This window comes from Hippichthys cyanospilos, chromosome 14 (assembly GCF_059441005.1).
Source record: "Hippichthys cyanospilos isolate Australia breed blue-spotted pipefish chromosome 14, RoL_Hcya_1.0, whole genome shotgun sequence".
Classification (NCBI taxonomy): Eukaryota; Metazoa; Chordata; class Actinopteri; order Syngnathiformes; family Syngnathidae; genus Hippichthys; species Hippichthys cyanospilos.
Genome location: NC_142382.1, coordinates 1,957,632 through 1,972,773, shown reverse-complemented (window position 1 = coordinate 1,972,773; position 15,142 = coordinate 1,957,632). Strand labels below are relative to the sequence as shown.

Here is a 15,142-nt window from a genome sequence, read left to right as displayed (position 1 = left end):
GCACCTCCATTGTGCGAAGGGGAAGGGAGCGTTCCTGTTCCGGCTCCTTTGGAGCAATCTGAGAGAAGATAAACACACGCTAGCCAGCGGATGGGAAACCAAATCGCACTTTGGGGGGGAGACCGCCGCGTCGTACACGTAGGTACGCTCGATTACGCGGGGGTGTGCGCACTTTTGTGCTCGAGGACAAAAGTATGTCATAAGTAAAATGAGTATCACTACTCAGCCAATAATTTGTGAGAATATAAATTGATGATCCAATAAGACTTAATTATTGAATCACGCCCCCAGGCCACAGATCGCGCACCCCAATGATAAAAAGTGTCCCGTGGGTATCGAGCGATGTTTGAGTTGATGATCAATAGCGTCCATGTGTATTCTCCCCTTACTGGGAATAAACGAAGCTAACCTCACCGCTATCGATCGCGGATCAATACGCTAACTTGCACTTTAGAATGGAGAGTTTATCAGCAGAGGGGTCAGTCGCCTCCACGCCGCTCGCCAATCAACTTGCATCGCCGCAAAACACCCACAGTGCCGCCCGTCCCCCCCAAATTGTGCCAACCTTGAGGGGATCATTCAAGCCCCCCCACCTTGAAAAAAAGACAGTTAAAAAATATGTCGATTAAAAACAATCCAGGCACATATTCATGCTAAGATGCTAGCATATATCGCAAAAACGATTCAACCTTGGGGAGCATTAAAGCATTATTTTGTGCAACACGTGTTAGCGTATATTGCTAAACTTTTGTAAGCAGAATATTGAGTCGCAAACATCGTTTTCATGCTAGATGCTATCTTATGTCGCATATACTGTTCAACGTTAGCGGGCATCAAAGCACTTTTGTGCGAGATGTGTTAGCATATATCGCAAAACTTTTTGTAAGCTAAATTTTGCATGAGATTTTAACGTGTCGCTCAGAATATCAAATGTGGTCATTTTTATGCTGGATGCTAATGAATGTCGGTGAGACTAGCCAACCTTTTTGTATGTCATTTTTGTGAGACATGTTAGCATATATTGCTATACTCTATCTTCGCAAAATTACGTGTGACATTTTAACGCGTGGCAAAGACTATCAACCACTTTCATGCTAGAATGTTAGCGCATGTTGCAAAGTCTGTTAAATCTTGGCAAGTATTAAAGTACATTTTGTGCAAGGTGTTAGCATATTTCGCTAAACTTTTTGTAAGCAAAATTTTAGGCAAGATTTTAACGTGTCAGTTTACTAAACATCATAGACCATTTTCATGCTAAAACTATCATAGCCCTTTTCAAAACTAGCTGTCGGCCTTTATTGCAAAGACTAAGCACAATTTCCCACATGACGTGAGTATAAGTTTGACGTTATGTAAACACTTTTTAAACATGTTAAATTTGTCGCAAATACTAAGCACATTTTTTCCGCGAGATGGCTTGCAGCTAAACATTTTCACACGACTAGAGTATGCCGCAAAACTGAGCAAATTCTCACCAGGAATGTTAGCATGTCACAAGATTTTCAAATTAGCATACATCCAAGCACATTTTAACATCTTATATTAGCATGTCACAAGTTTGTTTTAATAAGATACGTTAGCATGACGTATCTGGTATCTATTCATGTCAGGTGTTAGCATAAGTCGCAAGACTAGCAAATATAGCAAACATCAAACATGAGGTTGCCGTGTATTGTGAATACGAAGATCATTTTAATGGGTGACGTTAGCGTGGCAGCATGAGATACTCGCACGCCGCAGACGATTTGTGCACGTGTTAGCGTAAGGTGTTAGCATAGGTCACTAGACTAGCAAACATCAAACACAAGATTGACGTATATTGTGAAGACCGAGCGCGTTAGACTAAGAACATTTTATTGGGTTATGTTAGCGTGACAGCATGAGACATTCGCATGCCGCAGACAATTTCAGCACGCTTTCAAGCTAGCTGTTAGCATACCGTAGTCCCAAATACAATCCAGGAAGTCAAGTATCAGAAATGCTTGAATTTTAATGAGCGATATTTGATTACGCCTCGAGTACTATTGAATTTGGTGAGCGTTTAAAGTATTTTTGCGAAATTTGATGTTAGCATGCGTGGCAAATCGCGACCATTAATGCGTTAGCGTTAACTTGAAAACATGTGATACAAATTCCCAATGTTTTGATCCCAAAATGTCAGCATTTTTTTTCACGTTCCAACACGACGCAGACACACCTTTTCAACTTTTTCCGAAAAAATATGGGGTTTTATTGACTTTGAACTGCAATCAATACTTTACAAAAAAAAAAAAGAAAGATGCGACAGCACAGGACTGTAGTGAACAAACATGGCTGGAAAAAATACATTCAACAGTTTTTTGTCATTTTACTTTCTTCCGTGTCCCAAAAAGTCACCAAATTTGTTATTTCTTTTTTTTCACAAAACGTCTGAAGGCAACTAGGGGAAAAAATGTCCTCCATCGTCCTTAACGACCTGGAATGTATGCAAACGAGGCACTTGAACTCAATTTTCCTCAAACTATTTGGTCACAGCAGACTGGGTGAAAAGGAGGAACTTTAACACCAAAAAAAAACAACAGAAAAGAACAAATAAAAGTCAAAAGCACCCGAGTTACTTCTCGAAAGAACTCGAAACGTGTTTGGGGGGGGACAGCAAACCTAAAATAAAAAAAAATAATAATCAACAAGTTTGTTCAGGAGGAATTGCAGTTACGAGGGAAGATGTGGAATAAATAATCAAAACGGCATTTTTTTTTTCCTTGTCGCAGTTTAAAATCATTTTGACAACAAAAAAAAAAAGTGTAGTTGCAGAAGTACAATATATTAAACTGTGGAGGAAACAAAAGAAAAACAAAGGAAACTGACAAAATGTCTTCACAATCTTTAGATTAATATGGAAGATCATAATTTAACATAAAAGAAAATATATTCTATTGTTCATTATCCAGATAAATACAAAAAAATTAAACGACAAAAAACCGAGGGAAAAAAAATGCATATGATCACCAATAAATATGTTCTGATAAGTTAAATAAGCAGTGACAAGCGAAAAAAAAAAAAAAAAAAAACAACAACCTTCTGTCTGGAAAGTTCTCAAATAATATTAATAATAACCATAATAATAACATTAATAAAAAATAATTATCAAAAGGAAGAAAAAGAGAGCTAGGAGATCTTGTCAAGTGAGGTGGCCAACGATGATCAGCTTAATAAAGATAAAGAAAAAAAAAAGCCAGTGACCAGCAACAGGATGGGAAAAAAAAGGGGGGGGGGCTTGAGGGTGGGTGGAGACCAACTTCCAGTTCAAAAGTCCTTCCTGCAGACTCACCCTACATCACAATTACATAAGCACAGTAGTCCATTCACCCCCACGCTAAACACACAAAACCCCAACCCCCTAGGCACTTTTTTAGTTTCTTTTATTTGTTTTTTTTTAAACAACTATTCATATCTTTTCAGGATTGTGTTTTTTTTTTTTTGTTCTGGTTTTTGGGCGGAGGGTTCAAAAAAGAGGGGGCGGCTAGTGCAATACAGTCCCCCGTTTTGTTTTCCAAGGCCACTTGTGCTGCTACACATTCAAGAGCAAAAACAAAGGAAAAAACTTGGCGGAAACGGAATGAAAAAATGACAAGAGTCAAATTCTCACTTTTTTTTTGTTGTTCATTTCCTTTCTGGTGGTTTTTGCTTTTTTTTTTTTTGGCACTGTGACACATGGCAGGGCACTTTAAACTGGCTGCGTGCAGATTAGCAAGGGTGAAATGATTTGCTGACGGTCCCTAAACTTGTGCTGGTTTCCAAACTCGGGCACGGGGGTTCTTTTGGATTACTTTTTTTTTAATAGTCTCAAAATGGGGTTGCAAACAGTTTTTGAGTTTCCAGAATGTGTTTCAAGGTCACCTTAAATTTTCCAAACTGGGGCACGGGGGCTCAAAATGGTTCACAATGTCTATTTTTGGGGGGTCCCAGATTTCTGAGGCAAAAATGCCAAAATGGCTCCCAGTTCAGTTTTTTTTTTTTAATTATTATTAATTGGCATCAAAATGGTTTCGCAAACTTTTTTTTGCCCCTTTTAGTAGACTCAGTGAAGTTACACAATTTCACAAACTGAGGCTGGCCCAGATTGTGTTGCCAGATAAAAATGTTTTAAGTTTTGTAAACTGAGGCACAGGGTTTCTTAACTAGAAGCAAAAAAGATTCATGAGTCAAATTTAGCGTCAATTTCCTTTCCAAAAATAGTCCCTGCAATTTTTTTCAATGTCTCCAAATTATGGTTGCAAATAACCGTTTTGTGTAACCCGGTTTAGCAAATTGTGTCAGGAAGCCCAAAAATTATTCGCACTTTAACAGGTTTCACATACTGAGGCATCAAATGTGGTCTTGGATGCCTTTTTTTTTTCGGTTTCCAAACTAAGGCCCAGGGGTTGAAAATGCAAACAATTTTTTTTGGGGGGGGGGGGGGTCGACCAGTTTCGCAAACAGAGGCCCGGGACCGAAAACGGCTCACGGGTTGAATTTTTTGAGTCGTCCGTTACCCGGACTAAGGCGAAGGCGCTCAAATGTTTTTCGCAAAGTGAGGCACAGGGTCCCAAGAGGGGCCGCTTGTCATTTTTTATGTTTTCCAAACTGAGGCGCGCGGGCCCAAAACGGTTCATAAGTCACTGGGTCTCCCAAACGCAGAGGTTCGGGGGTGTTCAAAAGTTTTCGTGTGTTCGGCACCTTCCTTGGGGTTCGGGGGCCCGAACTCGCCAGTCACTGGGGCCAACTTCTCCCGGGCGAATAGATTGTCAGAGTTTGACGATGGAAAGGTTTCGGGCCATGAGTCGTTAAGGTGGCGCCCCCTGCGGCATTCCCAAATCCCGGGGGTAACTTGAAAGCGCCCCCCCGCGCACCTCGCGCGCGGGACAGCGAGCCGGTAAAAAGGGGGGCGAAGGTCGGGGGCCGATCACGCCCTCGCGACGGCGCCCGCCTAGTCGTCCGAGACGGAGAGGCGGCTGAAGATGGGCAGCCGGCGGGTGGTGTCGAGCGTGGGCGACTCGGAGCCGCTCAGGCTGCCGCCGGAGCTGCTCTGGTAGCCCTCCTGGTCCGAGAGGGAGTCCTGCGGGCTGGACGGGGACTCGAACATCCGGGGCGACTCCAGCATGGGCCGGAAGTAGTAGGGCCCGCCGGTGGGCGAGGGGGGCGCGCCGGGCTCGGGGCCCGGCGGGGCGCCGGCCGGGCCGGGCCCGAACAGGTTGGCCAACTCCTGGCTGGAGTAGGTGAAGGGGTTGCTGCTGGGCCAGTCGTGGGCGTCGTCGGGGAAGAAGCTGGGCGGCGGCGTGACGGAGGTGGGGCTGTCGCGGAGCCCCGCCGAGCTGGGGAAGCCGGCGAAGCTGTAGCTGTGCTGCAGCCGGGGCCGCTCCGTCTCGCCCGCCGAGCCGCCGCCGCCGCCGCCGGCCGACTTGAGCGGCGGTCCGCGCCGCTCCTCGGCGTTGTGGATGAAATGGCAGCGGGGCCCGTAGGGGCAGAAGCCGATGGTGTGGAAGGTGCGGCACAGCTCCGTCTTGTACTTGGGGTGGCGGCTCAGGCTGCGCAGTTCGTGGATGCCGTGCGCAAACTGGCACTTGTCGCCGTACTTGCAGGCGCCGTTTTCCTCGAAGGGCCGGCACAGCTCCGTCTTGTAGCGGCTGGAGTTGACCTGCCCGCCGCCGCCGCCGCCGCCGGCGGGGCCGGCCGGGCCCAGGCACTTGTGCAGGAGACGCTCGCCCGTCTCGGAGAAGGAGCGGTCGCGCGGCCGCAGGTGGTTCTCCTTGCCCGGCCCGCCGATGAGCGCCGAGTGCTCGGCCGCCTTCAGGCTGTTGAGGAACTGGTTGTGGTTGAACTTGCCGCCGCCGCTGCTGACCGAGTGCCGGCGCTGGTACGCCCCCGGGGAGCCTACCGCCTTCCTGTCCAGCAGGGCGCCCGAGACGTTGGCGTGCGGGCTCGCCGGGTTGCCGTTGTAGCCCAGCAGCTTGTTGTTCTGTCGGGACAGGCGGGGACATTTGATTATTATTATGATTACTGCCCACCGGGGCGCTCGGGCCTGGTAGAACTCATTATCGGGAAGAACTTTTGCTCCCCGGGAATCGCCCGGGGCTCCAACATTGCCCAAATCGACTGAATTTCAACAGCTAGTCTCAGCGAATCTAATATGATGCCTTGTAATGCTGTGACAGGAACGGTGCATCCTTTTCAGATTAAGAGCAAATGAATTGGAACATGATGCATTGCATGCCCTTGTTTTGTTTTGCGCAGCTGTGCGTTGTCAGTATTGATGACATTTTCCGTATTCATTGATCGCTCGGAGCTCGAAAATAATCCCAATTCTCAGAATTTCAACTGGGTACTGAAGATTCTGCAAGTAACGCCCTGACAGAAATCTGTCCTTTCAAATTAAGAGCAAAGTAAGAGGAACACAAAGCCACTTTTCTGTTCTAACGTCCAAATCCGAGGTGTCAAATGTAATGCGTTTTTTAATTTTACTTTAGTCACAGCTCCGGTGTTAGCACGTAGCTCCTACTACTTGTTTGTGAGTTTAACTGTGGGTGCCACCCAGTGGTCAAAATGAGACACTACAGCACCCTTTTACTCTGTTTCATCTTTTTTTTTGCGCTTCACTGCACTCCTTGAAAAGAGGTTGTATGTATTTTACTCGGGGCATATTCATTTTTTCATTGTTTCATTCCTTCATCTTATTTCCTGTGCAAAATATGTATTTTATGAACCCATGATCAAAAGATCATGGAGCAAAAAGGTGGTTACTTTAGTCTGTTATTTTTGAATATGTAGGTATATGTTTCCTGGAATTTTAGCAAAACCAGGAAGTGCAAATACCCCCCCCCCCCCCACCTGTGTCAATGAAATAACTGTAGATAATGTTCTACCCGCATTTAACACCTTGAATTCTTTGCACTTCTTTTATATTTAGAAGCTTCCTGCATTTCCAGTTATTACAATATAATAGATGATGTAAACATGGAGAATTTGCTTCAAAATATGCAAAGAAATACTTGAGATATTATGTGTTTGTTTGTGCCAGTGGTGGGCGGCACCAATCAGTGCTTCTCGGCCATTTTTAAATGGTGTACACCCTGTGAAACTTTTTTTTTTTTTTCAGCGGAGAACTTCCTAAGTCTTACAAAACAGGGTTGCGGCATTTGGATCTGATTCATCGACGCGACCAGTTTTATTTCCGGCTTCTCTGCCGGGAAATTGCGTCGCTAATGGCGATGTGAATCCGTGTATAACATTTGATGAGGGAGTCACGATGAGTTGGCAAAGTTGCTTCATGTTCTAATTGATTTACCCTCAATTTGAAAAGAGAACCGTACTAGTCCTGTCGGGCCATTAAAAAGAAATACATTAGATTTGCTGATACCGTCAGAAAAACAGTTCGGGTCTTACTTAACCACACTTTAAGAACTGCTGTCCCAAAAAAAAAAAATCTAATGTTATATAATGTTTGATTCCTGGCTCGTCTGCCGGAAAATTGCATCACTAACGACAATGCACATCTGTATGAAACTTGACAAAATGAAGCTAAACCATTTTTTTTGCAAAGGAGTCTTTTTAACGAAGAAGTTGCATCACATTCCAATTGATTTGCTCTTAATTCACAAAGCATTTCTCAAGCATATCAAAGCATTCAAATATATTTACCGACCTGCTGAAACCACGTTAAACTTCCACTTACCCTTATTTGAAAACCATCGATATAAATGATCAGAGCTGTACCACATTTGGTTCCGGTCTAGCTCTGTCAACTATATTTCTACACCCGAGTAGCGTAAAACATTTCAGATGAGGGGAAAAAAAAACGCTAATAAAAAAGTGTACTGTTCCATCTAATATTCTTCAGAACAACATCAATAGCAGTATCTCTAGATGTATTTTATTCATCCCCGTGAGGAGATAAATCAAGTCACATCATCTGTTTTATTTCTGACTCGCCTGCCGGAAAATTGTGTCACCAATGACAATTTGAATAGTTATATAACGCAACAAAATAAAGGCATATATCATTTGGTAAAGTAGTCATGATGATAAGATCTATCAACACCTTGCTTCATGTTCCAACTCATTTGCTCTCGATTTGAAAATAACATCTTTCCCAGCGTTTCAAAGCACTGATTTCAATGTGCTGACCTGCAGAAACCCTGTTAATCTTTCACGTACACTCATTTGGGAACTTCTGACACGAATGATAACGGAGCCGCGTTTGCTTTCATTTGAGCCGAAAAAAAACCTTGTTCGTGCTCTTTTTTAATTTTTTTTTTTTTTGGGGGGTGGGGGCTCGGATGAGGCAGAGCGGATGCAGGCCCGTATAGAAGAACAGCAGCTGGTTTGGCTGGTTGCCCTGGTTAGGAATGTGTGGCTGCTCTCAGTAGAATAGAGCACATGAGCTGAGAGGAGAGGCCAGCAGGCCCACAAAAGAAACAAAAGTGGCCATCCCGCTGCACTTCATACACAGAGAAGCATGAGGGGGTAAAAAAAAAAAAAAAAAAAAATCTGACTGGGGAAATTGGAGGGAAATCTCACACACACATATGAAACTAAACACGTCTTTCTCCACACGTTCAAACGATTTAATCCGGGCCAGACAAATCTGCTGAATGATTACGCGAGCATGTGGCCGATTTAGGATCAGATTTTTTTTTTTCCTTGTAAAGGGTTAGCTCACGTTTAGCTCCACTTTTTTGGAGTTTTACAATTCTTTGCAGGGCTTGCAAAAAAACTAAAGATGAGCCTTTTGTGAGAGTGTTCGAGCACGCATAAACGAATCGCGACCAGGTCGGCGAGCGATGCATTCCTCTACATAAACAAAAAAAAGAAATAAAAAAGGATAGTTACCTTATTGATTGTTTCGAAGTCGAAGAAAGGCGACACCACAGCTGTGGTCATCTTTGCAGCGGCCTACTCCTCCAAAAAGTTGCCCCAAAAAAAAAAAAAACAACAACAACCAAACGAGCGTTTGGAAGTTAGGCACACGACTTGTTGCCGGAGCGAGCGCGTGTGCGTGATTTGCGGATCCCCAGCGTGTGTGTGAGTGTGTGCGTTTTTGCCCCTGCACAAGTTCCCCCAGTGGCCCGCGCTCGCTCCGACATTTGCCTTATAATACTGCAGCAGGAGGAGCCTCCAGCGCGGGGCGTTAACTTTCTGTTGAACTTTTTTCCCCCCACCCCCTCTTTTCTTTTTCTTTCTTCTTCGTCGCCGCCCTCTTCGTCTTTTTCAACTCAATCTGCACGCGGCCGTGAACGCACAGGCCTGCAGCATGGCAAGCCGTTGTCAAAAACTTCGCTACAATCTCCCCGCAGCTTTATGGCCCTCTCGTTTTCTTTCCGCTTTTTGTTTATTTTCCTGCAAATAATGCTTTTAAAACGTTAAGTAACCACGGAGTAATATAAAATCGTCATTTTTGCTTAACAGCAATGATACATCAAAATATTTTGTATTACATCTTGGTCAAACATTTTTGTCCATATGGAGTTGCCATACAACTCTCTCACGTTTTCTTTTACTTCCTGTTTTGTTTTCCCTGTAAAATATAAAAGCTTTTTTAACTGTATCTAACTTGCTAGAGAGTGATATATAATGATTTTTGTCTACGCAACATTAATGAGATTTTGTATAATGGCTGTAGTTTTTCAAAGTGTTTATTGCACATGTGGTTGCCATACAATTCCCGCTCTATTTTCCTTCCCAATTCGTCCACTTCCTGTTTTGTTTTTAACTGCACACTAACAAAGATTTTAGAATTGTATACAACTTGCCACACAACTCCCCAGCTTTATTTTCCCTCACATTTCCTTTCAATTCTTGTTTGTTTTCGCTGCAAAATTATTAGGCTTTTCAAATTGCATCTTACTATTAGATAGTAATATATGATTTATTTTGGGTGTGCAACAGTAATACTTAATTTTGTATAGCCACTTGGAGTTGCCATATAATTCCCTATCTTTATTTTCTTCCCATTTCTATACTTCCTGTTTTGTATTTAACTGCACAATAACCAATTGTACCCAACTAGAGTAATCTATAATTAAATTTGTGTGCGTAACAGTAATTATACATCAAATAATTTTGTGTAACCACTTTATCAAAGTATTTTGTCCACATGGAGTTGCCATACAACCCTGTTTTGTTCCCTCACATTTTCACTTCCTGTTTTGCTTTCCCTGCAAAATAATACCTTTTTTAAAACTGTAGCTAACTAGAGAGTAAGATATAATCAATTGTGTATGCGCAAGAGTAATGATTCATGCAATTATTTTGTATAACCACTTTACTTCGTTAAAGGGTTTTGTTTACATTAAGTTGCCATAGAACTCCCTAGCAACTTCCTGTTTTGTTTTTAGCACAATAACAAAGCTTTTTAAACTGCATCTAACTAGAGTGCAAACCATAATTGAGTTTATGTGTGCAGCTGTAATGACACATAATTTTTATAACAGTTTTGTCACTTTTTAAATAGTTTCTATAAGTAACTATAAGTAACTAGACTCTAGTTACTTATACCACACCTTATACCAGAGTAACGTATATTTCCATTGTGTGCGCAGCAGCAATGTTACGTGACATAAATTTGTGAATTTAGTTTGTCCGTTTGGAGTTGCCGTAGCTCGGCTTTCCCTCCCTTTTTCTTTGACTTCCTGTTTTGTTGTGATTATGGGCAAACTCGTTTGCCAAGCTTCCAAGTCACATTTTTGTGCCCATTTCAGCAGTCAAGTAAGCCAAGGAACTCTTGTAAGAAAGTTAAAAGCGAGTAAAGTGTTAAATCAAAGTACACGCTGTGCAAATAATGGATTTATGGTGGGCTCGAGCTGTTGTTTACTCTTGCGTGGGGAGCCAGAGTGCTTATCCTCCCCCCGTCATCGACTGCTCCCTCTGTAATTAATTTACTCTTAATTGCTGGACTCCAACATTACTGCTGGGACTTTCCAGTCCAGCCACTCGGCATTTAACTCCTTCCCAACTCCTCCACTCCACGTTTTCCAAGCTTCCCGACTCGTTTCCAAATTGTTTTCCCACCTGAGGAAAACTCGAAATGGAATTGGTCCGTTCTCAAGTCAAATGCTGATCATTTTAGCTTCGTGTTTGTTTAGCAACATTTTGCAACGTCATGCAGGTTTGTTAGCTGCACCGATTGGTTAAAAGTGTGTTTTCTTTCCGCGGCCATGTTTTTGTATCGCCATAACATCACGTTTCTTCCAAATTTAGAGGATTACAAAGTCTATGTAGTCAAGTTAGAGTTGTTCTAAACCTGAGCTTTCGGTATTAATCGATACCAAATACAGAAAATGCTCGTGCCGATACCGATACCAAATACTTTTAGGTTCATAAAATATTGTGTTCTAATTCATTTGTTCTATTAATAATGTTTTATGTTTGTTTGTTTTTCCAGTACCAGCTACTCTTGGAGCAGTTTTACAATCTTAAACTAGAAATGACAAATTAGAAGACTAGATAATTGCCATTCATTTTAAAAAAAACATATTATATTGGAATAAGTGGAGCTTTAGTTGAACTTAATCCATTTTTTTTGTTTGTGTATTAAATGTGTTGGTGGTATCAGAACTTGGTATCAGTGACTGCTCAATTAGTCGAAAGTAGTATTTTAACTATTAGTAATTATTTCCAAACAATAACAAATATAATTACAATCATAATAAAATGAAATCAAATTTAAAACCCAAATAATATGAATAATAATCATAGTGAACTTGATAACATTTCTAAACTTTTTTTCCCTAGTAAGAATTCAAATTATGCGTTTGTATTTTGTCAAAGAAGTCGTGTTTTTTTTTGTTTTTTTTTCTTGTAATACATAGTATTTTTTTTCCCCTCCCTACAGGCATTTTGCAGCCCTGGCGCCACGTGACACAGATGTCATTCCATCAGGTAGGAGAACCTGATACATGAGTGAGCTCACCTGATTCAACCGCAGTCACACAAAAACACCTCCAATAAAAGACGGCAACGGCGTGAGGGGAAACCTGCACAATGCCGCGGCGGGCCGGACCCCGCCCTCCCCCAATCTATGACGACGCGCCCGCCGGCCATGCGTGGAGTCAATGTCACGATTTAGTTACAGCGCAAAAAGGGGAGGGGGAGGGGGGGTGTCACGATGGGCGGCAGGGGGTAGATTTATGGGGGACCTTTATGACTACACAAGACTGCCCTGGGGGGGGCAGGCAAGCATTTTCTTTACCTACACAGGAGCCACAGGGGAAGGAGGGGGCTTTATGGACTTTGTTTTCCTCTTCAAACCCCCCCCACCCCCCCTCCAAAATCCTTCCTTAATTTCCATAAGATAACCAAATGCAGGCCCGTGACTTTTTTTTTCCTCTTGGGAGAAAAAGACACTTGTAAAACTTGTAAAAATGTTCTTGCTCTAGTATGTGATGTATGTACATGTATGTACATGTAAATCATATTTATTTTGGAGCGTGCCTGTCATTATCAAACATTTTTAATGTATTTTTCCGTCAATCAAATAACCATGCCATTTTTTTTTTTTTTTGCATTCAAGTGCATTTCTGTTTTTTTTTTTTTTTTTTTTAACAGAAATGCACTTGAATGCAAAAAAAGTAAATGTAGTTTTTTGGGTTGTTAAAGTAAAAAAATTCAGGGTTTTTTTTGGGACGCCAAATATTCTACAACTTATTATCGCAACAGTAGAAAGGCTTAATTATTGTAATACTTTTTTTTTTAAAATCAGGACTCGATTGTGTGTGTAGATGTGCGACTGTGTGAACGTTAACATACGAAAAGGATTTTATGAGCGGGCCTGGAGTGCTTTCGCAGACGACGGTCTTGCTGGAAATCACGTCTTGCTTCCCCATCCCCCCCCCCCCCCCCCCCCTCAAAAAAAAAAAAATGCAGGCCAGCATCCGCCTGTGTCACTCTTTTGCTCCAAAATTTGTGCTGAGCAGTCAATTCTGCTGATGTACTCTGAACATGACAAGAAAAACAATTTGAGGGGAAAAAAAAATAATCTTATGCAAACGTCATATTACCAGAATCAAGTTATGTCATCATGAAAGTAAGCAGACATTTTATGAAGCGTAGCCGTTCATTTGGGCGTCAAATTCTGGTCTTTTCTATGTTATCGTGTATAAGACGCACCGACACTATGGAAAAACTCTTCATAGTTACTTGTGATCATATCCGTAAGTTCTATATTTGTTGCGCGTTAAGTGCGTCTCAGATTTCCCACACTGTGAACGGTCAGTGAACGCCTCGCCAGTGTCATGTCGAATGCGCTAAAAGCAGTTGTTTTTCCGTTTCCTCGAGATGCAACTCAAATTCATTTTGCCATAATACCCAAAGTTGCGCATCAACTTTATGATTGAGTGTATACGCCAAAAGACCGCAGTTAATTAACGAATCAAACGGAATTTCTTTTCGCGTGCTCTAACCAGCGCACAGCACTATACCTTGCCACTCTTAATTGAATCAGCTGGCGACATCGTAACTTTTACATGACGTTTTTGTGTTATTCCCGTGCATAAACAAGGACAGACTCGGACGTTGGTTCAGTCTGCTCGCTTCTTTGATTGAAAGCAATGCCGCGACAACCTCTGCTAACAGTCACTAACAACGGTCACTTGCTGCTAACAGCCACCTGACGTCCGCCATCTCGTTTACTTAGTTACGGTAATTATTGGAAGTAAGAATAGGGCTGACATAAAAATCCATATACGATATAAGTTCCTCAAATGGTGTTAAATTGTAATCTAAAAATAACTTTTTAAGTTTCTGTTTCTTGGACGCCTTTATTTTTGAAAAAAAAAGTGAGTCATATTGGTTATTGGGCATTACGGTAAATCTTTATTTATTTATTTTACATTGTGTTACCGAGCGAAACTATTCAAAGTACAAATGACTATTTGGTATCGGAATCAGTATCAGCCCAAGAGTTGAGTACTCGTGCTAGTATCGGTTTGGAACGCCCCCAATAAAAACCCTTAACAATCTTTGTATTTTTGAACCGTTACTTGCATTATTACCACCAGAACCTAGCAAACGCAAATAATTCCCGACGTTCCAGAAGTCAACACGTCGACCGCACGAACGTTTGAGGTTTCTTGTCGACTCGGCCTCGCCGTTCGCCGACTTCTCCGTATTGTGCGGCTCCCTCGCGAGGTTTCTGAGGAGGCACCTGTTTCCTGACTGCTTGGGAAAAAAAAAAAAAAAAAAAAACTCCGCCGTCTCTCTTGAGGGATTGCGTCAGATGTCCCCCATTTCCAAAACTCCCATTGACGCGCAACAATAAGCGGCGCCTTCACACTTGGAGCAAAATCCGACAACGGCGCGGCCAATCCGTTGGCGGGAGGCAAAAGCCGTCACCGTCGATGACCTTAAAAGGTTTCTCGGAATTAACAGTGTGAAGGAGCATTCCAGTCGTGAAATCGCCTCAATCGTAAAATTCAAACTAAATTGCCCGAGTCGTCAAATTCCAACGACCAAGTCGGAATAGTGCGAGGGAAATTTAAAAAAAGGAATAAAATTGAAGAAAACGTGTTTAAGTTAAGGTAATCAAGTTAAATATGTGAAATATATGAGCCGCCATTAGCCTAAAAATGCGTTCTGATTCATCTCGATTTTGTGGAGTATGAAAGACGCAGCAAAATCCACCTGTTTTTATCCTCCTCAGGGGCGGCCATTTTGCCACTTGAAAATGACATCACAGTTGCGCAGGGCTCAGCTTGGAAATGTCACATGACCAAATGCAAAAATCAGGTAAGACATGATTTGGATTTTGGGATGTTTTATCTATTCACAGAGTTCTTGTTCTGGGACTTTTTTTTTCAATATTGTTTTGGTCTGGAAATTCAGCAATAAATAATCTATTGTCAAATCGATCGATTAGTATTTTTAGTGTTTTTGTAATTTTTGCTTTTTTTCTGAGTTTCAGGCGAGTCAATTTATTTCTTTTTGGCAGATCTTTTTTTTTAAATCACATTTTTTAAAAATTGAATTCATCGATTGACACTAAATCGACAGTCAATATTTAAGAAATAATAGGCACACACCTAATTATTGTTTAAAAATATTTTCATCATGTATTCTTTCAACCTTCCTGAGTAGTATTTAAATAGATTTTTATTATTAGACTTTTTGTCATGTTTTCTCACAAGTGTTT

General features: G+C 42.0%; 1 protein-coding gene and 1 long non-coding RNA gene across 2 annotated transcripts; one reads left to right on the top strand and one right to left on the bottom strand.

Moving 5' to 3' along the window:
* Positions 1–2,198: 2,198 nt before the first annotated feature.
* On the bottom strand, positions 2,199–9,106 carry zfp36l1a (ZFP36 like 1 zinc finger CCCH-type a). The gene is made up of 2 exons (XM_088433512.1): positions 8,848–9,106; positions 2,199–5,977 (listed from the first exon to the last, which is right to left on the bottom strand). Exons 1-2 carry the CDS (start codon positions 8,896–8,898, stop codon positions 4,949–4,951), a joined length of 1,080 nt encoding a protein of 359 aa, XP_088289638.1. The 5' UTR covers positions 8,899–9,106; the 3' UTR covers positions 2,199–4,948.
* A 1,525-nt stretch (positions 9,107–10,631) lies between these two features.
* Positions 10,632–14,790, top strand: LOC148412463 (uncharacterized). The gene is made up of 3 exons (XR_015867848.1): positions 10,632–10,740; positions 11,849–11,895; positions 14,654–14,790. It is a non-coding gene; the product is annotated as an uncharacterized LOC148412463 (long non-coding RNA).
* Positions 14,791–15,142: the final 352 nt, after the last annotated feature.